A 24,061-nucleotide genomic window follows, 5' to 3' on the forward strand; every position below is an offset into this window, starting at 1 on the left:
TGTGTGCTCGTTCAGAAAAATCTTACCATCCTGGAACAAGTTCGGAGATTCAAACGAATAAGGGGAAGCCTTGCAAAAGTATCACTTAAGGCGTTAGAATTCGTTATGCAAGGCAACTGTTTCATAACGTGAAAGCTAATGATCAGTGCGTAGCTGAGTATTAACTAACCAAAAAGATAAGTAGAAAGGCAAACAATTGAACAATCACGAAACAATTTGAATCTTGAAAGAAGTACTCCCTCCTCTGCTGAAGTGTATAAGACGTCAACAGATGTGATACCCCTTCTCAAATCGGAACTATCAAAGCTAACTTTGTGAAACTGATATGACGGAAAATAGAAATGGTTTGACCCGGGAATGCAAAAATTCAGACCCCCAATTGATAACGGTTCCCAGAAATGCAAATAGGCTTATCTGAACTCAGTATCTGGTGGTTGATATGGGACCAAAGTTTAGTATGTGATAGACCTAGTTTAGGGACGCATAAGTTTGGAAACCCAGACTCTCTCGACCGCTACTTCAGGTGTTATGTCCTGTGCTAATAGTCCACACACCGACTTCAGGAAGTAGTTTCTCCCGCTTCACTGAACGCAAGGAGCGAAACCTTTAAATATGATAGATAGTGCAAGGAACGTCATGTGTTATAATTTCAGCCAAATCCGGTGGTTGGACCGGAAGTTATTAGCACTTGGAAAAACATTTGAAACCAGAGCTAGAAAAATTACGCGAAGTAATGAGAGCCGCATGATGATTTTAAGGCGGGAAAAGACACTAGACACGAACCCCGAAAAAAGACCCCTTTTGAGTAAAACTCTTGGGCAACTCTTTCCGGTGTTAAACGTCTTTTCGCGTGAAAAGTGATAATAAATAAAACAATAGAGATGAGAAAACTTGGGAAGTATTGATGGGATGTAAAATTTACTAGGTAGGACCCCCCTAGAATTTCAGACCCAAATATTGAAGATTGACCAAAATTGTCAAGAAAAACACGCGATTGCACGGGATAGTAGCGTTTTTCTCAGCCCCAACCCTTGGGAAACGGGAATCAGCTGCCTAACTTGTTATTGGAATAGAACTTACTTATTGGAAACTGAAGCAGAAGCTTGACCATGGATGATCTTTAGAAGCTCTTTGGCCTTTGGACTAAAGTTGCCTAGAAAAACACGCATTTACACGGGATAGTAGCGTTTTCCCCAGCCCCAACCCTTGAAAAACGGGAATCAGCTGCCTAACTTGTTATTGGAATAGAACTTACTTATTGGGAACTGAAGCAGAAGCTTGACCATGGATGATCTTTAGAAGATCTTTGGCCTTGGACTAAAGTTGCCTAGAAAAACACGCATTTACACGGGATGGTAGCGTTTTCCCCAGCCCCAACCCTTGGAAAACGGGAATCAGCTGCCTAACTTGTTATTGGAATAGACGCAGAAGCTGAAAATAAATTAGCTTTTATCGTGCAACATTGAAGTAGTGGAACTAATTAAAGTGGACTTGACAAACATTGGGTTCAGCTTAGCTGGGCAAATGATCTGTTATTAGAAACTCAACCAGGCCATAGAAAAGTAGTCCCCACAAAAAACTGGCGGTAATAGGGGCATAGTATGGGAAGTAGATCTCCTAAAAAATTTGAACTGACGGAGTTTTTACCTAGCTTGCCGGAGGTTGGTTTTTGGCATAATTTGACATCTAAAAAACGAATGAAGTTTCACTGATAGCTAGAAAATCAGAATTTGAAAAGGTATAGTTCGGAATATGAGACGCTTTGAATGAATTGGCAACCCATAAAAAGGCTCTTTCTCTACCCTCTGGAGGTCGAATGTTGATGGGATAATTAATTGAAAACCTTGGGAGACTTGTCGATTAAACATAACTTGGTTTCGAGATGCAATTCGACTTGATATTTGCACAACTTAGATATCAGGACCTATAATGAATTTGTAATATGGGATTAGTGTTGACAGAGGAAGAATTCAGTTAAGAACTTGCAAAAGGAGGACCAAAGTAATTCTCAGGACTTGTAGGCACGATCATAACTATAAATCTAACTAAAAACCCAAAAAACAAACATGGCGAGAAAGTTAAGGGTAGCCTATCCTTTGGGAGAACAGTTACTAGTGAGAGTAGTTGGTTTCTCGCTGTTAGTTAGAGAACGATATTATCTATTAAAGAAAATAGTGGGTTCTCATCGGAGTTGAGAACAGTGATTTGTGAAGTTAGAGAAATCAACTAAAGTATCTCAAAGGAATAGTGATCCGTAGAGGCAATTTTAATTTTAGCAGGCCGAACTGAGTATGTGTCTGGAATTACTGTGTACATTTCGCTAATGTAGGATTCACTACAGAGGTTCACTACTTTACTCAGGCCACCAAGAGCCTTCTGTATTTGGAATTATATTTTTCTGAAATTATTGACAACTGGAAATTCTTGCCATCGTAACGAGCGGACGTGACAGCCCTATGAGCAAAAGAAAAGGGGCAAGTAAAAGAATACAGAACAGAATAGTTGCCATCAAGTTAACCCTTTCGGGATTGTGGATAGTAATGAATCTCGTTCGCCCCGCAGAATTCACTACCCAAAGGACCACTTTGTGGTTTTGTTAAGAGAGAATGAGAGAGCGAGAACGAACCAAGAGAACCAATCCCCTAAATCTACAGTAGCACTAAAACTATTGTTAGAGCAAAAAGTGAAAACTCTAATAGGATCGGGCCCTTATTCTATACATCTGTTGTAGCACCGAAATTTTTTTCTTCGCCGCGGCTTACTTTGGTCAAAAAGCTGATACTAACTACTGAATTTGTACCATGGTAAGAAATTTTGCCACTGATTTTTCACTAGTTCATTGCTGACAAATCTTGCACTTTTCAGAGCTGAATGATTTTTGAAACAATGTGAAATTATCGCTAAAAATTTTATGTATGAAACAAAAATCGATGCCAATAAAATTCTTCGCAAGGTCTTCTATCATGGCAAAAATTTTTTTCTTTGAAAAAAAATACCCTGCACGCTTAGCTAAGTTTTGAAAGAGCGATATACTTTCAACACGTCACTACCCAGAAGTTAGCAATATTCGAACCCAATGTAGAAAATAAGAGCTTGTCTAAGGAGTTTTTAATTTTGAGTTGGAATTGGGTATCATTTTTTTCTGTTATCTTAGAAATTTTTGTCAGAAAGGGCTTGATTCGAAGTCACACTTGGTTATAAAAAAATTGTGCGTCGAGCGCAAATAATTCTTGGTTTGAAAGACGGAATGAAATCCACAATTACATAGCAAACCTTAACAGTCACAACTTTTAGAATTTAGATAAAAACGAAACTGGTCTTATCAAGACGAAGCCCTGAAGTTTCCGACTACCATTTTAAAGTCTATAAAGTATTGTTCGCCTTGTAACAATTGAGGAATTTTTCAAAAAAAAAATTTGTTGAATTTTTTTTAATGTCCCCCACACGCCTGCTTCAACCAATTTCGAGCGAGTTCTAAGACGGATTACATCTCCGCTTACGCGTTAGTAGCGCTAAATATATCGCGCGTTAGTTGTCCCAAAATGGCTAATTTTAAAACCACAAAGTAAACAATTTTCCAAACTTTGAGCCCTGGGCAGCTATACCTTACAGATGATTTTTAAAAAACCCGTCAAAACTGGCTAGTAAAAAGTCGAAAAATGTCTGAAGAGAAAAAACCACACGAGCACAATTGTTCCGTCATTTTCTTCGAAAGTCTGAAATGTAATTTCTCAATGATACGAGTAGATAACAACAACACTTAGTTCAATAGATCATTTAAAACACCGAAAGAACGCCTTTTATGCAATATAACTCAAAAATAATGTCTCGCTTTCAAAACTGAACAAAAACAAAAACAATCTTTAGTTGGTGAATATGGTTAAATTATTTCAGTTTTTTTAATTTTCAACATGATTTAAACAGAACAACAAGCAGATCAGACATCGTTCTTACTATAATAAAAGCATATCACACGCAAACTGTGCTTTTATGAATTCCAATTTTTTGTCAGAATTGCTGTAAAAATATCGATTGGGTTCTTTACCATTTGGTTGAACAAGTGGTCGGCTAGGAAAAAAAAGACAAAATTCTTATACACAACAGACCAAAAACCTTGTTTGACCCCAGAATTGAATTATTTCGGGACCAAAACTCGCTTTTTTATCTTACGGAACTTTTCTTATAAGAGTCCTACTTCTTACATTAATTTGGCTCTAAGAATGTTACAAGATAGAGACTTTTTCTTAAAAAAAAATTGTAAAATGGTTAATTTTCTTAGAATAAAGTTGTTAGATAAAAAATTTTCCTACAAAATTTGCTACAAGTTTTTCTAATTTCATGAAGGGCTTAATCGTTTATAGCCGTATTTGTTCGCATTTGTATGTAGAGTCTCGAACAAATGTAGTGTCGAGAACAAGTAAGGTGAGCGAGTAATATTTGTTATATGAATATCGACTATTTAAGCCTTTTTTGAAGCTTTTTTTACGGTGTGCTTTGCAATAAAAAAGATTCCAATGATATTTTTTAGAAAATGGAAACAATTTTAATTTGTTCTCTGTTTTGTTTTATTAATCGTTTTCTGAAGACAACTGAAGTCAATTATGATCAGTTTACTAAAGTCATAAGCTTTTGCACCACGCACCACCCACGATATAGGGCACAATTCAAAAAAATCTAAAAAAGTTTTCTCTTAGTTTTAACATACATAAAAAAAAACTTTAAAAAAATCTTTCGTTTCATTTGACTTCCATTTGATTAATTGTGCCGCTTTTGATTAGAACTTTCTGTGTTACTTGCAGAGCAATCGTAGCTAGTCTTGCGAAACTCAGTCTTGAAAAAGTGAAAGCTTTGGACGTTCTACTCAACTTATGATTGAAACAAGATATTGAATTTGAAATGTTTAGATAGATTTAGCCAATGATTTGCTGTCTCGTTGTTGATTTTAAGCTGTTAGTGCAAACATAAACAAATGGTTGATTTCGCCAAATAAAGAGCTAACATGCCATAGATCAAATAGATCCATTCCCCCCTCCTCTCGTATTTGTGTTTGAAATGGGAGGATTGGGTGGGGGTGGTTAATTTTGTGTTGTTGTTTAGATGTGTCGTCTATTTGGGCAGTACGTTCTCCTTGAACCTGCCCTGCATGTTTCCGGGGGGCAAGAAATTGGCCACCACCACCTCGGACCCATCTCTCCTTCTCGCCCTGCCCACTCCCATCTTCCCAGTTCCCTTCCACACCAGCGCAGTGAAGTGGCCACAGCCTGGCTGGAAGTTACTGTTGCCGAACTACACGCCAAACACAGCAGACAATAATGAAACAACAACAATAACAAAAACAACAAAATTTAAGACCCAATATGTGTGGCTCAGAACTCGACCCTCGTTTTACATTTGGTAAGTCTAATACTTGAGAATTGTTGTTTTTGTTATTGTTGGATTTGCCAAATTGAAAACGAGGGTCGAATTCTGAGCCATACATAGGGGGTCTTAATTTGCGTATCTTTGTCCATTTCTACGCATTAAGCCATAACTAGCAGTTCGAGAAACGATATCGAAAACTAAATATTAGCGGCCTATGATAAAAAGATTTAACCGTCAAGAATCTTTGAGTTTCAAGAATTCTAGAAAAACTCATCTGCTGAGACTTATCTGTTGAAACTCATCTGTTGAACTACTACGCATTTTAGCCAGCCGTACTTCTAAATTGTAACCGTACAAACTCTTGACTCTTAACTAAGCTCGAGAAATAATCGGAAAATAATGTTGCCTAATTTCGACCCGGTTGAATTTCTTGTGATTTAGTTTTGACATAGGTTTTTGGCTGTACACCAATGCAACTAATTCAACATAAAATTGGTCCGTCGACTCAAGGGTATATCGAATTAGAGTGAAATAACTTTGTTCACGGGACTCATTCTTTTCTTGTAATCATTCATCTTCTGACAAGCCCAATTACTTGAAAATTCAAATAAAACTACTATCAATTTTAAGTAGTAATTAGTTGAAGCCCGTTTCATTCTGTAACTATCTTATCAAAAAAAAATTTCATTTTTTTGGGTCTGTGATATTCGTTTTAGTTTAGGTTGGCTCATTTTCCGTTTTTAATGCAATTTTTATCTAGCAAGGTTTTTATTCGCTAACTTTTTAAAGTGTGGGTTTTGGTCCAATTTAAACAATTTTACTATAACTGAAATTTGTAAATTTACCAAGTTTGATTTTGAGTTTTTTATTTTCATTTTTCCAATGTTTAGAAAGTTTCACTTTATGCTTTATCAACTTATTCAACTTATAGTGCGTAATATCGAGGGCAAGCTATATCCGTTTGCAATTAGGTGTTTAAGTTTGGATGGGTCGTAAAACTTTTTAAAGTTAGAAAGTTTGTATGACAACATCTTTGTTTTTGGATCAACAGGTTTTGAACCAACGTTTCTCGCCTTTGTTGTCGCTCCTTTAAAGGTTTACCTTTTCTTAAGGCTATTTTTGATCCAATCATCCGATCCAATCATCAAGTAGAATTCATAATCATTTGAGATATCAATCAAAAAAGCCATTTAAAGCGTGCACACAAAATAAGACGAAAAACACTATCAAAAAATATTTAAATTAAACTATCAAACACATAAAATTTGTAAAACGTAATATCTTTGTCCAGTCTGGAGTTCAGTTTGAGAAAAGCGTGAATAGAAACAAAATAACGTTTTAAAATTTAGAAAATTATGCCGAGCAGATACATAGTTGAAGTTGAATTAGTATGCTTTTAAGGGTAAACAGAAGTATTGCCAAAAAATTGTGAGCTACACAATTATGATTCAGTTTTATGACTCTACCGTTTTTTGGAATAGAAGCTGAAATTCGATTTTTTTCAAATAGTAAAACAAATCTGTAGCCAAGCACATGAACGCAACTTAAACTAGCAAAAAATTATTTAACCACAATTTTAAAACACCAAGTGGTTTTCAATGCTTCCCGTTTTATCTGGAATTACTCTTTTCAAAACTATTTGCTGCTCAAGAACTTTTATGAAAATGCAGAAAAATTAGAATTTAAGGTTAAAAAGGAAACCAAGCTGGTCGACAAGCTGGTCAAATAATGTGTAATTCTGGGAAAATTAAGAAATACATCGAGCACCACAGGTCTTTCTTTGAGTCTCACAAATCTTTTCCCCCTCAAGCGAAAAGGAATTTCTTTAACTATCCGTTTAAATAATGTGATTAAGTAAGAAAAATTAAAGTTAGCTGCCCTATAGTTATCTTTTTTCTCGCTGGAATTTTTGCTCTTAAAGCATGACCGCCTCTATCAAACATCAATGTGATTGGTCGGAAATTTCTTTTTCTTGAAAATTTTTTTTGGCCAATGACAAACTACTACGCAACAAGGAGTTGTTCAAGAAAAATATGCTCAAAACAGAGCTTTTTTCCCACTGTTTTTTCACTGACAAGCTGAATCAGACCCTTGGAACGCTGTTCTAAAGGTTATTAACGAGCAAACTGGGTAATCCTATCAATGGAGTCGAAATCGCATCAGGTCATGTTCTTACCGAAGCAGGACGGAGAGCAATAAATGCCAGATTAATAACTGATCATCTTCGCGACTTGGTTTAATAATATATGTAGAAAGATAACTCGAAGAAAGTAAGAAACAAGCTAGAAAATCCCTGTGTGGTTAAAAAATATCACCAACCGACAGAGAAGCTTTTAAACACGCCAAACAGCACGTCTTTCCACAAAAAATTCAGGTTTTTGGTTAAAATAATTTCAAAAAAAAGGATCGGGCTTAACTCCTAAAAACTATTATTGTGAATTTTTGGGTTTGAAACAAAAATTAGGGAGACTGAAGAAGTTTTTTTACTCAGGTAACCAGTGTTTTTATTTTAAGAGAGAACCTTCAAAAAACACTTTGTAGATAATATAGGTTCAAATATTGATGGTTGATTTAGAGCGATGTTAAGAGGAATAATTTGATAACCAAGCTCTGAATATTTGTAAAATTTTTGGTCACGAAGAAAAAAACGACAAGAAATACCACACGAACTCAAAAACAGTTCGTTGTAATGTATTAAAACAAGAGCCTTAAGTAACCTTGATGACCAGCTAATAGAACGCTCATCCACTTCAGTAGATTTTGTAATGACAACCTTAAGACTTATACTATCTACATGGTTCTCAACTTGTTTTTACACGCAACAAGCAAGAAAAAAAAGGAATCTTACAGTATTTGTAATAAAAATGAAAGGTCGCATATCATTGAAAAAGATATTGCTTTTTAGTCCTTTTTTCGTGAAAAAGCGGATAAACAAAGAATTTTCATTTTATACTAAACACCATCAGTACTTTTTGATGAGTTGCTACAAAAAATTTAAATTTTTTTTTTGATTTGATTGCCACTACAAAAATTCTCCTCGTAAGCGCGTGCATTAACTTAGATCTTCTTGATAAGCAAAGTCAACGAGAGGTTATTTCATTGTCTAGATATCTTTTGTTTTGTTATTAGTTTATTAGTTCACAATTCAGTACGAACCACAGTTACAATTATAAACCTAACTTTCGTTGACCATTTGGCAAGCAAAAAACTTAGGACTGTGGAAACCAAAAGCTTCCATTGCAAGCACCATTTGTTATTGCTATTTTTATCCCTATAATTAGTTTTAAAAAAAAAATATTTTATTGCTAAACTTAATTCTCGAAAAACTTTTTATTCCTAAACTTATTGCTAAACTCAATTCTTGATATTTTTGATAATTGTTGCCCGCAGGAGAAAGCTACCAGGGAAAAACAAACGTGGATGAATCGCAAATTTAAAAGCCTTTGCAGTAAACGAGACAAAATTTATAAATAGAAGGTTTCAAAAATATGAGAAAATAATTTTGGTAGTATAAATATTCTTTTGCAGTAAAAACAGGTTGTCCATCATATCAGGCAGGGAAAAGGAGTCAAGATGTAGAAAAAATAAACACTAATTTGTACTTTTAAGCCACTGTTCCCTTTTTAATGAGTTTTGCGTTAAAATTTAATTGAAAATTTTTTCAAAAAATTTTAGTGAATTCGACCAGTTTTTTTGTTGACAATGAGGTTTTTTGTTGAAAATGAGGAAAAACTAGCTGTCATGCAAAAAGATCGTATCTTTGAAATTAATCACAACTTTTAGCGTTTTTTTCATATCATAATGAAGTACTGAAATTTAAAAAACTAATACACACAGATATACTATTAAGAATTGTTTCCGTATAGATGATTCCGATTTGTATGAAATCTTTTTTGCTTCAAAGTTGGTTTCTAAAATCTCGTATTTTTGACGTTCCAGGGTCTTGTCTCGATAAGCCTCAGGGCTCGTGTGCTCTTATTGTGATTTAAATACTGTATACCCTAGTTTTTCTCACTAAACATTAAAAAGAGATCCGCATCAAAAAATGTAGTTAGTTTCAAATTTGGTGGCTTAGTTGTGCTCTTAGTTGTTAGTGAGATCAGGACAATCAGGGAGAGATGTCAGAAATCAGCAATACTCTGATTATTGATTGAGCATCTCTGATAGCTGACGACAACTGCGAGATGAGTTTGGCTTTGTAAATGCTTGTATGCTGCGACCCGGTGTGGAAAACCTATTTGAACTAGCTTTCTATAGATAATTCGCGTCTGAATCGCAAACTCTTCTTTATCCCGATGCCCATCCATAATCATTCTTTCGTCCTTATATATTTTTTTCTGTTTGCTCATTGGCTTGTCTGCTCTTCCAGGCAGTCCCCTGATAAGGCCCACTTAAATGATCTTGCTTTTATTTCGATCAAAGTTTCTGCAACAGGTGTTTTTTCTTCGTTATGGTTGGTTTTTAGAGTTTTGTTTGTACTGTTTTTAACTCCTGGATTTTTGTGCTTTTATTAGGAGATATCTGTAGTTGAATCAGTCTCGAGTCGAGATGCTCACTTCATTTTTCGACCGATATGACCAAATACGGGAAATTTCGAACGTACCGACAAATGCTTCGTATGTTTCGAACCTTGAAACTCAGCATTTTTCGGCTTTTTTGTCTAAAAAAACTCGATCCGTCTCTACTGTTCTTTTTTGGTCGATTCTTTTTTGATATTCGAAACATTCAGTGAGCATCTGGACCAGTGAGCTTTGTTCAGTGTTCGTTGCTGTAGTGTTTGATGTGTCTATTTGTATTTATAGGTGACCGTGATGTTGCCGCCCCTGGGCATGACGTTCTCCCTGAACTGGCCCTGCATGTTGCCGGGGGGAACGTATGCAGCCACCACTATCTCCGCCCCGTCCTTCCACCTCTTCGCAGTACCCACCCCCATCCCAGTTGTGGATCGCCATACTAGGGCAGTAAAATGGCCACACCCAGGCACATAGTTGCTCCCATACTACCCTAGAACCACCCTCAAAAACAAAGAACAGACACACACTCTCACACACACAAAAAAAACACACGCCCTGTATCCAATAAAAACTTCAAAAACGATAAAAACACGTACACAGCAAAATTGGGTTGTATCGATCGCAAACTCGAATAATCATTGAACATAAAATCCAGGCCAGTAAACCAAAAATTAAACACTCATAGCCGGTTGCTGCAGAGATGTTACCACATTACGAAAAGCACATTAAGCAACCACATTTGAAAAAAATTTTTAGACTAATTTCGTTGTTTTGTTCGTGTGACTTTTTTTTTAATTTTTTTTTTGAAAAATGAATAAATACAAAAAACGAGAAAAGAACCGTGTGGGTTCCGAAAAATACTTTAATTCAGAAATATGGAAAAGTAATTAAAAAACAAAACTCCAATTGTCTTTTTAATTTTTTTTTAACTGAGAGTTTGTGGACCGGGTACAGTTTTTTAATCACCGGGTAACGAAGTTTTTAAATGAATTCGAAATTCTGAAAAAAACCAGAATTGTTCCAGCAAAAAAAAACAGTGAAGCATAAACAACAGTACTTTAACAATACTGTGACAGTAATGCAACAGTACCTTTTTTCTTGTTTCAATATTTTTGTTCTAAAACAGTACTGCAAAAAACATCTGACTAGTGTTTTAATCTAAAACAGTACTGATTGTTACTGGCCGACCAATCCGGGATATGTGCATCAATTATCTTTTAAATAGGAGAGTTTCTCTTTGACGTGATGTATGTCTGTCTGAGTACATAAACGTGCCGCATCAGGTTCCTTCACTTTGATGTTAATATTTTTTTTATCAATTCGCCCGGGTTCGTAAGAAAGAGCAATTTCAGATAGAGCAATTTCATATTGTTGATGATTTAGGATTAAAACAAAGATGCACTGAGCAATTGATCATTTACGAATTTTAATACTTCTAAATTTAGCTTTTAACGAAAAAACTCGATTTTTAATTTTTTCTTATTTATTGAAAAATACTAGCTTGTGGTGTCTTTCCTCGCTAGTTCTCCAACTTTTTTCCAGCCATTGATCACACGTTGTCCATTTATATTCAGGTGGTCACGACTGATGCTTGGCACTTATACCTAGCGAATATCAGTCGTGAAAGTCTGAATATAAATTGACGACTTATGATTACTCACGATGGCTGAAAAAAGTTAAAGAATAAGTGAATGAAGCAAAATCGTATGCTTTTGAAAGAGTAGCTACTATTTCCGAGACTTTTGCCTGTGTTGAGAAGCATTTAAAGAAATTCTGGGTCAGATTACATGTCTGATCTTAGTTTTCTGGAATATCATAACTTTCATTAATGCGAACACGTTTACGATTCAGCCACAGCTAGGTTGGCTATTTCAACCTTTCAGCAGTATTTCTGTCTGATTTACTATCTGAATGGCTGAATAGCTGTGGCGAAGAGGCGATTTCTCAGATTCTGTCAAAATTTGGTGGTTCGAGGCCAACAATCATCCGGTATCGTTGCTTTTGACGGCGAGACGACTTTCTACCGAACCCGAAAAAGAAACCCTAAAAGCAGGTGAACCAGAGCGGCTCTCTATCATGAGCTGAAATGCTGGCTTTCGATCGTTTAGTTTATGGACAAAGATTGTTTGGGTTAGGGTCATCGGTGACTCAATTTATGGACTTACACTGTACTTGTTGACCTCCGCGTACCATAGGTCCACTGCTCTCTTCCCGTCCATAGTAGTGCCCATCGCCAAGTTCTCTCCAAACTTCTTGCTCCCACTGTGCTCCAAGCGCCCTAATGAACCGGAAACTAATTTCCAATGATTAATTTTTGACTACAGAAAATCAGAGCACATAACGTTCTATTGTTCCATCTATTTTCACTCATTCACACAACGAACTAAACTCTCGCACTTTCGATGCTTACTTTTTTAATAGATTTAACATAAGAAAAAGCATCATAAACAAGAAAAAATAAAATTACACATTACCCGGGTTGACCTCCATGCACCAAAACTGCTTACCATACAAGTCTTCGAATTAACAGACTAAAGCTTTTATTATAGCTGAATCATAATTTTTCACCACGTTTATATTTTGAGCCAATCATTTGCCCTCAATTTGATATTACAGAGCAGAAACACTTCATCGAGGGTCGACCTGGGATTTTAGAGGTGTATGGGTGGTGTGTGTGGGGAGGGGGGGGGGGGGAGGGGGGAGGGGGTTATGGGTTTTTAAAATTGAAGAATATTAGGTCAATGTTCTAGGTTGACCTACAATGATTCCGAAGCTTCGTGCGGGGCTCGAGTTCCTTATGCGGAAAACAGACTCTGTGGAAACAGAGTTCTTTCGTTTTATGGAAGAGTGTACCTGTGCGTGCGATCTTCTTGGCAAGTGAGCTGGCGTGTCTGGCGGCCGATTTGTCCCAAGTCAAATCTCCGGCGTGGTGTTGTCGCCTGTAGTGGTTTGTCTGATTCAGCGCCTCCCGCCCTACGCAAATAAAGTTTAAGACAGCAAATCAAAATTCCAGCATGATTTTAACTCGATACTCTCTTCATTACCATAGTTTCTCAAAAAACACTGTGGGCCTTTTAATATGCAGCAAGCTATTGTTGACGCTTTCGGCCCAAAAAATTCTTCATAAACTGTTCTGCAAAAACAATTCTAAATTATTTATTATACAAAAAAATGGATTCGAAGGTTAACGCTATTTAAAACAATTTTTTATTCTATAAAAAAATCTGAAAGGATATTGATGAATATTTTCACAACTTTTACAGAGAGTCAAGATAAACTAAAATGACGTCTTTTTTAATTTGACTAAAATGAGATTTTCCGAGCTTTTCAAAAAATACTATCAAAACCTAATTGTGAAAAAAATCCCGTTTTTTGGGCAATTTTTGGCAGTTTTTGACAAACGAAAAAGCCTTTTTTGGCACGCAGTACCCCTTCAAAATTACTAGATCTTGGCGCCAAAGATACTTTTAGAAAGTTTTAGTTTCAGTCGGCCAATAATGAGCTCCCGAAAGAGATATCAGGCTTTGAGTTTACGTTTGAAAAGATGTTCATCTGCTGCATGTTATTAAAAGATGTAACTTTTGGCAGCTCAGCTAATTACTGAGCTACGGGCGATCTTATCCATTTAGCTATGATGCTCAAAGAAGTATACAAAAATCTGAAATTTGCAAATAGAAAATAAAGCAAAAAATGAACACTATTCGTGTCAGGTGTAAAATCCTGAAAGTTACGACTGCCTTTCAACTTGTTTCAAATTCTCTTATCGAGAAATGAAAAACTGATAAAACGATGGATAAATACGAAGCTCAAACTAACAACCTTTTTGTTGACTTTATGCAATCTTTTTTATTCCGACTTTCGATACGAAAGTAACGGAATACTTGTGCCCGGGGTGGGTTTTTTTCTCTTCAGACAAATTTCGACTTTTTAAGTAGCCATTTTTTACGGAATTTTTTTATATCATTCAAAAGGTATTGTTGTCCTGAGCTCAAATTTGAAAATATATTTCACCTGTGATTTTTTTTTCGTAAAGTTAGGGGGGCTTAAAGATTGCCAGTTTGGCCAATTTGGGACAATTAACGCGCGATATATTTCGCGCTATTAACGCGTGAGCGGAGAGTTGATCCGTCTTGAAATCGTTCCAAATTGGTTGAAAGGAGCTTATTTGCCATAATTGGTTTGTTACAAGGAGCGAAAACTATTCTTTTGTAGTTTATATGGCGTGTGGGGGGATAATTTTTATTAAAAATTTTAGAAAAAAAAATTTTCATTTTTTTCTTACATTTATTTTTAAATGTTTTTACTGCTCCATAAAACCTTAAAAGTCAGTCTTGTTTATGTTTCTACGAAATGCCTAGTCGTTATTGTAACGCACTTCGAAGCATGTGACTGAATATTTCTCCGCGGGTTTTTATTCTGACAGTCAATATGAGTAATAGGAAATAGAAGACAGCTCGTTTTCCAGGGCAATATTCTTAAAACTCCGACGGCGCTTTAATTGGTCACCAATAGTTTACGAAACTTTGATAAACTATATTGTGAACTGTCATTATTAAATAACAAAAGTTAAAATTTCAGTCATATAAAAAACAAGACTGTTCGTATCAGGGCAAAGACCTGAATGTTCCGACTGCCTTTTAAGGTTTATGGAGCAGTAGTAACATAAATACCATTAACCAATTAAATGTGATAAAAACTTTGAAAATTTAAAAAGTTTAAAAATATGAAAATTTTCCCCCCGCACGCCATATAAACTAAAAAAGAATAGATTTTGCTCCTATTAACAAATCAATTATGGCAAAAAAGGTTCTTTCAACCAATTTGGAACTATTTCTATGACGGATTAAATCTCCCCTTCCGCGTAAATAGCGTGAAATATATCGCGCCTTAATTGTCACAAATTCACCAAAATGGCAATCTTTAAACCCCCATAACTTTACGAAAAATGATCACAGGTAAAATATCTTTTCAAATTTGAGCTCAGGACAACAATACTTTTTGAATGATATAAAAATGAATCCGTCAAAAATGGCTAGTTAAAAAGTCGAAATTTTTCTGAAGAAAAAAAACCTTCCCCGAGCACAAACATTCCGTTACTTTCCTTACGAAAGTCGGAACAACAAGACTGCTCATATCGAAGCAAAACCCTGAATCTTCCGATCGAGGTTCAACGACTATCGAAAAATTTCAAATTTTCAATTCTAGAAACAATTGATGAAAATGTTTCCAAAAAGAACAGAGTACACGAAGCACAGGGTGAAGAACTTCACTAATGAAAACAAAAAACCAGACTGTAAAGCCTGCCTAACTTCAAATTGGAACGCTTTCTAGACCGTTGTATTTCGCCGATTACGCGTTATGTTATCAAAATGATTGCAAAAAAAAATATTTTTTGTGGCAAAAGATTTTCATCAGAAACTATTTTTTGGTCGAAAAAAAGTCACTTCCTTGAACAAAAAAAAAACAGACACGAGCGTATTTTTTGGTTTTTGTTCCGACCGCTCTTTAGGGTTAGGAAGTGTTTTTTTGTCATCTTTGACAGTTTCAAACAAAGCTCATAGGGAGTTAAATGTGGTAGCATATCAAAGCCCGGCGGTTTTAAAGGGGCGGATAAAAAACGCCCCCCCCCCCCTTTCCTTAGGAATTCGATCCCTCTCCAATGAACGGGTCCCTCTTTTGGCATCATTTGTTGACATCAATTTTAGGCCGACCAACCCTAAAACTTTTCTAAAGGCACCTTGGGCGCCAATATATATTAATTTTCAAGGGTAGCGCTCGCCGAAAAAAAAAAGAAATTTTTTGGACAAAATTTTCTAAAGTGTCCAAAAACGGATTTTTGACCTGTTTTTCTTTTAAACAATTTACCTGCGGCGCAAAATTTTTAGTTATTTTTATTAGGTTCAATCAAATTTGGTTGTGGTGTTTGCGTTCACTTTTTTGTGATGTATGTCTCCAATAGTTTATAGTGTATGTCTCTCAAACCAACGTGAGCCTTCAAAAAAAGCTGGCGCAGTTTTGAAATGGCTGGTCGCATATATCAACAACAGTAGACAGTTGCTGTGCAAGTACGACAGAAAAATCATTATTTTCACTTAACTTTTTCCAACTTTTAATCAGATTTTTTAGGTAGCAGGATTAAAAATTAGATGATTTTCAATTCGATAGTATTAACTGAAGAAAATTGCTTTAAAATGTTTTGAAAACAAGTTAAGAGAACTTTTCAACCAAATATGGGCTCTTAATGTTGGAATGACTCTTAACTGCCAGTTTTAGTCACCAACGAGCATTTTTTATTTGAAGTTCCAGCAATTGCCAGCAAAAAGTCGGCAACCTAAGCCATAGCTACTCACCATTCTGAGAAAGGCTCGCAAGAAAACTATTCGCATTCATCCATGCGTAGCTTTTCACATGATGTATCTATTCATATGTCTCACCTGTAGTGCTCATACCCCCACCCATCCTGTCTGATGTGTTCTTGACTGATTACAGCTGTCCCCTTACTATGAAAACCACGAAGAAGATATGTGGAAGAGGAAATTATCCCGTCTTCCTCTCTTTGTTTCCTCTTTTTCAATTTCTTCTTCAATCCCTAAACAAAAAAACAATGCTGAAAGTGCCTCCTGAAATTTCACACAAAAATGCTGAAGAATCACACAACAACCAAATTTTTTACAGAAACGATCCTTAATTTGCAAAAATTAGTTTGATTTTGTATCGAGGCAGGGGCGGATCTAGGATTTTCTCGAGAGGGGGGCGGATTTTCAAAAAATTTTCCAAAATTTTGACGACCTTTTTTTTTTTTTTTAGGTCGACCAAATTGATTTTTCGAGCTCTCCCAAAGCACTGTTTTGCCCCTACTTTGGCTAAATTTTCTGCGCCGCAGGCAAATTTTTGAAAAAACAGTCAAAACAACCGTTTTTGGGCAATTTTTGAAAATTTTTGACAAAAAAATCGCGTTTTTTTGGCGCGCGCTCCCCCTCAAAGTTAGTATATATTGGCGCCAAAGGCGCCTTTAGAAAAATTTTAGGGTTGGTCGGCCAAAAATGGATTTCTGAAAAAGTAACAAAGGGGGGACCCTTTGGGTCGGCAGGGGGTGGAATCCCTGAGGAGGGGGCGTCCGCCAACCCCCCGCCCCCCCCCCCTAAATCCGCCCCTGTATCGAGGCATCTAGTGTGAAGTTTTGAATTATTTACCAAGACACTTTTATAGACATACTGCTCTGAGGGACTACTGATGAATAATTAGTACTCTTCGAGCAGGAGCTCAATCATCATGATTTTAAGGATATCTTATTTTTTAAATTTCAGAGCCAAATAAATTCAATTTTAATAACAGCTAGTAGAACAACTGCAATGCATCTTTAGTGTCGTATGTCGTATGCACTAATTGCACAAAACTCAGAAGTGACAGAAACTTCAATATAAACTTATATATAAAAAAAATATACCTGAAATTGAACTAATAAGCATAATAAAACTAAAGGCCTTCAAAAACTCCCTGCTTTATCAAGTTAAAATTTATCTTTTTAAAAGACTTCGCTTTTCAAAACTTATCGTCTAAGTTTGTAAAAACGAAGCAAATTAAAATTCGAGCGCGTTGAAACTTGTTTTTTGGAACACCTGTGCAACAAAAAGTTCATGAATTGTGCAACTTTGCGAATTTTTTTTAAAATCGAACTAATGGTATTGTATTTAATTTTGGAAAAAAAGCTCCTGACAACGATATTCCGAGTTTTCTAATGTCCTCCCAACCATAACCAGTCAGTCCATTGCATTTTTACAGGTCATAATATAACAAGAAATCAAAGTATTACAAAAAGATATAGTCTAGAACCTAAAAATAGAATTATTGCTGTAAATGTTTCCAGGTGAAAAAAAAATATGCAACAGATGAGAGATTAATTATTGAGATTTTTTGACCAGACAATATTCTTCGGACTTTCGAAGAAAAAGCGGAATGTTTATGCTCGGGTGGGTTTTCTATTTAGTCAATGTTTGAATTTTAACTAAGCATTTTTGACGAAAATTTTTATAAAGCATCTGAAAAATATTGATATCTGGAGCTCAAATGGTGTAGAATCTGTATTTCTTTTTTATTAATTTATGGGGGTTTGAAAATTGCTAATTTGACGAATTTGAGATGGTTAACGCGCAGTATGTTGCGTTCTTATAACACGAGTAAGCGGCAGATTATTGCGTTCCAAACTGAAATGAGGCAAATTATATTTTTAATTTAGAATATAAGACGCTAACTTGATAGGCTCAGTTTATCTCAGTTTGTAGTTATTCTGACTTTCGAAAAAAAAACGAATATTTATACTTTTGTGGTTTTTTTCCATTCAGTCAACTATCGGCGATTGAAATAATAATTTTTGGCAAAATTTTTTTTTACTTCATTGAGGTAAATAATTTTTTGTATCGACTCCTTCAAATCAAATTTTAAAATAGATTTTACCTCCGATTATTTTTGGCAAACTTCTGGGAGTTTAAAAAATGCAGATTTTGTCATGCTCTGGACTAACTTAGGCGGGTTTTGAAAATTTTAGTCACCATGCTGAAAGCATAACGCGAATTAATTATGCGCATCAAATTATCCAGCGCACCAAAATCGTTTCAGATTTAATTGGGGCTAGCTAATTGGTCGTTTTAAATTGGCACGACTAAATAATTCACACTTCACCTTTGATTTTGTCTAAAATTAATGTTTTTTAGTATTTTTTCTTCCCAAAAAAACTATTCGATATGATCGAAGGAAAAGTCGGAACTTTCAAGGCTTTGCCCTGATATACGAGCAGTCTTGTTTGCATTAGCTTAAGGGGGGTAAACTAAAGAGAATATGGAAAGGTTTTTTCTCAACTATTTTGTCATTTTTTCAAAACAAATTTTTTATTTGGCCTTAAAGTGAAGTCGAAATGAAAAATTCACGGCTTTGCCGATGAGCTGTGTTGTTCTTCTTCAGTTCTATTCTAAAAAAAAATTTCCTCTAGCCGTGAAACAAATTAAGGCCGTGTGGGGAGGCTTTATAGATAGAAAAATATTAGACCTAGCTAAGAAAATTTTATGTAAGCTATAATTATGCAAAGAACCCTAAGCAAAATTGAAACATGAGTCAGCTTGTTGGATAGAAATGGAAGCACTCTTCGGCTTGATTCAAACACAAGTTCATGAACAAGTTAGCTTTAACATCTACTATTTGATTGAAACTTATTCCTATCTATCCCTGTTTAATTTGGTGATAAGTTTTTAAAATTCATGTAGCATATGCACCACAAAACCTTATGTTTAATTGTATCCCAAGATCGACAAGAAACTGATAAGGTTTTTTTTTCAGATTAGGTTAGCAAAAAATATACGAGGCGAGCGAGATATCAATGCTGATCAAAGGCAAAAATGATTATGGTAAAGTCAAATCTGACAAAACGTTTTCGAAATCCTGGGTATACAGCTATTTCCATTTAGCGACAAGGATAGCCAGTGTTTGACTAATAAACTAGAACTTATTCGAACGTCGTATTAAAATAGGCAAGACAGCAGTTTTCCTAGAAAAAGGACAAGAAAACAAAAAAAATCATGAAAAAAAATCACAATTGTTTTCAACTTTTTTTCCAGAAATTTTTTTATTCCCAAATTTGCTTGAACAAATCCAAAAATTAACTTTAATCATGTTAAACTTAAACTCAACATAAAAAAGTATCTGAGAACGGCTTCAACAAAGCATAAAAAAGCCTGCTTGCTTGCTTTACTGGCTCAAAATTAGACAAAAAAAATCAAAAACTTCAAATCGGTTTTTTGAAACATTGGGAAATTTTACTGGAAGTTTTTGAATATGGCTCAAATCACGACTTAAAAAGCTTGAGTATGATATATCTTTCAACCCAGTCTGATGATTATTTGCGCTACCTGATTTGCCGTGGAAAACCTGATTAAGCTAGGTTATCAATCTTCTCGCCTCGTGGTTTCTTTCTCCACAAAAATGAAAATAACAAGGGTTTCTGTTTTCTTAACAAAAATAGGCATTATAAATCAACGTCAAAGTCGTAAAATTTAAGTTACAAAAAAACACAATCAGATATACCATGGAGTTTATGATCACCTCGGCAAGTAAAAATTTCTTTCGCTCGAAATAAATTCTCAGTCGTGTAAAACGCCTCATTTCATGACTAATACACAGAAATATTTTCTTAAGCTATCATACTTTGCGCTAAAAAAAAGCAATCAGTTGTACTTTTTGCAATAAAAGCGAACTTGGAAGAAGCGAAATATCTAAAACTTGCAAAAAAATTTCATAAGCAGGATTATGAAAAATTCTACAGTAAAAAAAATAAAATATTGAATTATTTTGCCAATAAATATTCCAAGTTAAGATTGCATTGTGCCAAGAACAAAAGAAAAAAAACTAAGCATGTCGTATATAAAATCCTAAATAAAGTTTAATTGATAGCAAAAATCAATTTGGATAAAAGTATCTAATCGTAGTCTTTTATCAGCCTGTATAGTTTAATCTGAAAAATCAAAGTTTTTGGACCAGTTTTTTTTTTAGACAAAAATTTTGTCAGTTTATTTTAAGTAAGTGACACTAAAAACCTGAAAGCGTCTGACAAACGTTTTTTCAACACCCAGGCAAAATTTTTGAATTTTTGTTTTGGATTTCGAACCTCGATTAATCGGTTATCAGTGTAACACCAGCTTGGACCATTATAAGCTTTGCTTAAGGTTTTCAAAAATGAGCAAACAAAATGCGGCTATGTTGCTTTTAATTTTCGCAGATGGTTCAAATTGGCTTTTTTGAAACCCACATAACCTTGGAAAAAGCTCATCACAGGTAAATTATCTTTATCAGCTGAGATCGGGAGATCAATAGCTTCCAGAAAATTTTTTGAAAAGTTCCATCAAAAATGACTAATTGAAATTTCAAAAGTTTTCGAAGAGAAAAAAGTTGCCCCGAGCATATATTCCGTTTTTTAGTTCGGAGAAACTTGAAATAAATATGTTTTCTAATTTCTTCAAAAGTGGAACTGCCGAATTTGACACATGTCCTAAATTTTACACATGTCCGAATTGAAAAGTTTTTTCTTAATTTTCTTGCAAGTAACTGGTGATAAAGTTAGTTCTTTATATCCAGAACGTATATCGCAGTAGGCTATTTCGAGGCGGCCAATTTTTGTATTTCGTGAGCTGTAAGTGGATTTCTCGACAGGCCGAAAATAGATCTATCGCAGAATTGATAGTTTTTTAATCTTTTTTGCTGTTTTGAATTCTACTATCGAATGGCTAAAACACTGTATTGCTCAAAATTGCTCCCAAAACAGAGCAATTTGCGAAAACCGCAACATAATTTTTAACGTTTGAAATTTAATTTGAGGAAGCTGCAATTAAACTGTATTATATGTGTATATTATAGCGAAAATAGCCGGACTTCCGCAAATGTGAGCAAAATTTGCAAAATGAAAGCGGAATCCGCAAAAAATAAGCGTAATGCGTGCACATTTTGGAATTCGCTCACAATTTGCGCAATCTGATTACATTTGGGGAATCGCGACGAGCTAACTGTTTTCGCTCATTGCGGAAAGTGCATCAAAGCTAATAGCCTTCGAGTACAACATTCCAAGTATTTGAGCGCTGAATTCACGGAAATTACATTTAAAACAAGTTGAAAGACTGGTCTCTGGATTCCAGTGACCTACAGACACCAAATTGTGCGACTTTATTAAGCGCAGTTTAGCCTCGCATTGTCTGTGATCCACTGAATTCGACCTGGGACTTTTATGGTTTCTATACTTACCTGCAACCAAAACGCTTTTCACGACTAGTGTAATAAACCAAAATATTGATTGATCGTATAAACTGCAATTTTCAACTCGGATCTTTTTTATCAATAAGTTTTATCAATCGTAATTGTTAGCATTCGCTTAGCAAACCAAGTTCTAGTCCTAGATTGTAGGAGTATTGGATGTAGTATGAGAATTATTTTATTTACCGTACAGAGTTCACTTACACTTTACGCTAGTACCGAAGAAAAGACCGACTATTTTTGAACAATTTTACATTTTTCAGGTTTCGATGTCAATTTTTCTTAAGTTGTTCTTTTTGATACCATTTTTTTTGGGTAAAACTGATTCAATTAGAGACAGCTTGGTCATTAGGTAAAGTTTGTGTGTTGCTGTGGAATCTAAAAATAAAGTCTGCTTTCGAAACTAAACTCGATTAACGCTTTTTCGTGACAGCTACTTTTTTGTAATTAAAAAGCGTATTTAACAAAAAAAAACTAAAATTGAAACATTGAAAAATCTAACTTGATCTTGATTAATACTTAAGAGTTTTCCTAGAAAAAAAAATCAAACCTCGATGAAGGATAGGCGGTTGTTGTGCAAGAAAACACAGAATGTTATTATTATGTTCTTCGACTTAGTGTCGTTTTTTGTACGTGGTGTGATGATAAAACTATATACACGCAAAAAAAGTTAGCAAATTAGGCATGATCGACAACAGTTGTCTTCGGTTGTCTTCTTTTTCTTGCCAGGGAAGTGCCAAATATAGCTTAAGAAACTAATTTCTTCTAGGAAAAATCAAGTTTTTTTAGCCTATTTAACAAGTTATCTTCACTTTATTTTGTCAAAAGTTTAAACACTAAGATCTTTTTTTGGAATTTTCTTAATGTCATTCAAATCACGACTGAAAGGCTTTCTTCAATATGTTACATCTTTAAACCCAGTCCAAGAATTATTTGTGTCACCTAGTTTGCGTGGAAAGCGACTAAAACACACCCGAATGCAAAGTTCCTCCCTATTTTCAATGGTCGTATCAACATTAGAAAAAAACGTTTTCACGTTGTTCATTGAAATTCAGTTATGTTACACATCAGAATATTTTTTGTGTGTAATCCGACAAATAGTGAAAAAGAATGAGAAAACTAATCCAAGAGCTTCAATCGGAAACGTGAAATCGAAAACAATCGAACCGCTACACATCGAAATTGAGACTTTTTTTCTGGTGAAATTCACAGACTTGTTCCCTGAAAAAATCAACGCAGGTTAAATAAGTGTGCTCGACAATGCAATAGATTCTGCTGATTGGAAGAAAATCGAGGTTTTAAAATTACAAAAAACGGGGTACCTTTTTGGCCAAGGGAAATGGGGCGGGGCGTAGAGCTCAATCCTTGCGCTTTTTCCTCAAGTCTCAGTTGTCTAAAATAAGATTGTAAATGGGAAAGGTGACTTTAGAAAGTTCAGAAAGGAAAAAGAACCTCATCACGATCCGGGCCGAAGTCCACGACTCGTGGGTCGCGAATAGTCGCAACATGAGTCATGCAAAGTCGCAACATGGGTCGCGCAAAACATTAGTCGCAACATCAGTCATGCTAAGTCGCAACATGATTCACGCAAAGTCGCAACATGAGTCACGCAAGGTCGCAACATGAGTCGCGCAAAGTCGCTACATGAGTCGCGCAAAGTCGCAACGTGGGTCGCACAAGGTCGCAAAATGAGTCGCGCGAAACATTAGTCGCAACCTGGGTCGCGCAAAGTCGCGACAAAAAGACGATAACTAAAAACAAAAAATACACCCATTTTGAGTCGCAATGGTAGCAACATAGCTGATTTGGGTCGCAAATGTCGCAACAAACCCACTCTGAGACGCAATTGTCGCAACATAAGTCCCCGTCCTCGACCCGAGGACTCTTACAGCAAATCACAGAGATGCTTCTTACTGTCTGTGCAATTTATAGGCAACAAAACTTATAACAAAGAATTTTTTTATTCTTGCTTTTCTTACCTTCACGTGGTTCTCTCTTTGTACGTCAAACTTCCAGTTGAAATGAATAAATTGGTGCCAATGTTGAACTGTGCCGATTTACAAGTCCAGATTTTCTATGGTTAGTTTTCTAATTGGTGTGTTCCAGCTAAAAGGAATGTTTAACTGCAGTGTGGAATGAAGTTGCATACGTTTCTAGATAGTTTGATTCCAGTTCAATTGTACTAACAATAAAGCTCAGGAGAGAAGTCATAACAAAATGAAACTACTGCGGGAGTCAAATGAAACCAGAGCGAGCGACCATAATAAACGTAACTGGAATACTGCACATGCTAACGTGGAGATACTTATATACCTAGAGTGCACTCTCAAAACGAAGTCACTGTTTTCTTATATCGTTAAACTCCCCTACATTTTGGAGGCACAATATCTGTGTTC

General features: G+C 35.5%; 1 protein-coding gene across 2 annotated transcripts; it reads right to left on the reverse strand.

Moving 5' to 3' along the window:
• Positions 1-4,852: 4,852 nt before the first annotated feature.
• Positions 4,853-23,939, reverse strand: LOC134842104 (Golgi-associated plant pathogenesis-related protein 1-like). 2 transcript variants are annotated; one of them, XM_063858287.1, is made up of 5 exons: positions 23,645-23,939; positions 16,310-16,464; positions 12,729-12,848; positions 12,041-12,153; positions 4,853-5,286 (listed from the first exon to the last, which is right to left on the reverse strand). In XM_063858287.1, exons 2-5 carry the CDS (start codon positions 16,332-16,334, stop codon positions 5,107-5,109), a joined length of 438 nt encoding a protein of 145 aa, XP_063714357.1. In that variant the 5' UTR covers positions 16,335-16,464; positions 23,645-23,939; the 3' UTR covers positions 4,853-5,106. The 2 variants fall into 2 exon arrangements, with proteins under 2 accessions (XP_063714357.1, XP_063714358.1); XM_063858288.1 differs by lacking the exon at positions 23,645-23,939 and adding an exon at positions 22,988-23,061.
• Positions 23,940-24,061: the final 122 nt, after the last annotated feature.

Source organism: Symsagittifera roscoffensis, chromosome 3, assembly GCF_963678635.1.
Source record: "Symsagittifera roscoffensis chromosome 3, txSymRosc1.1, whole genome shotgun sequence".
In the NCBI taxonomy this organism is placed as follows: Eukaryota; Metazoa; Xenacoelomorpha; order Acoela; family Convolutidae; genus Symsagittifera; species Symsagittifera roscoffensis.

What these genes read in the sequence shown, in the direction of transcription:
- LOC134842104 (XM_063858287.1), bottom strand. Translation starts at nt 16,334, where the DNA reads ATGGGTGGGGGTATGAGCACTACAG. An exon ending in TGGGGGTATGAGCACTACAG is followed by an intron (nt 12,849 to 16,309) that starts GTGAGACATATG and finishes TTATTTGCGTAG; the next exon opens with GGCGGGAGGCGCTGAATCAG. An exon ending in CGGAGGTCAACAAGTACAGT is followed by an intron (nt 5,287 to 12,040) that starts GTAAGTCCATAA and finishes TTTGGCGTGTAG; the next exon opens with TTCGGCAACAGTAACTTCCA.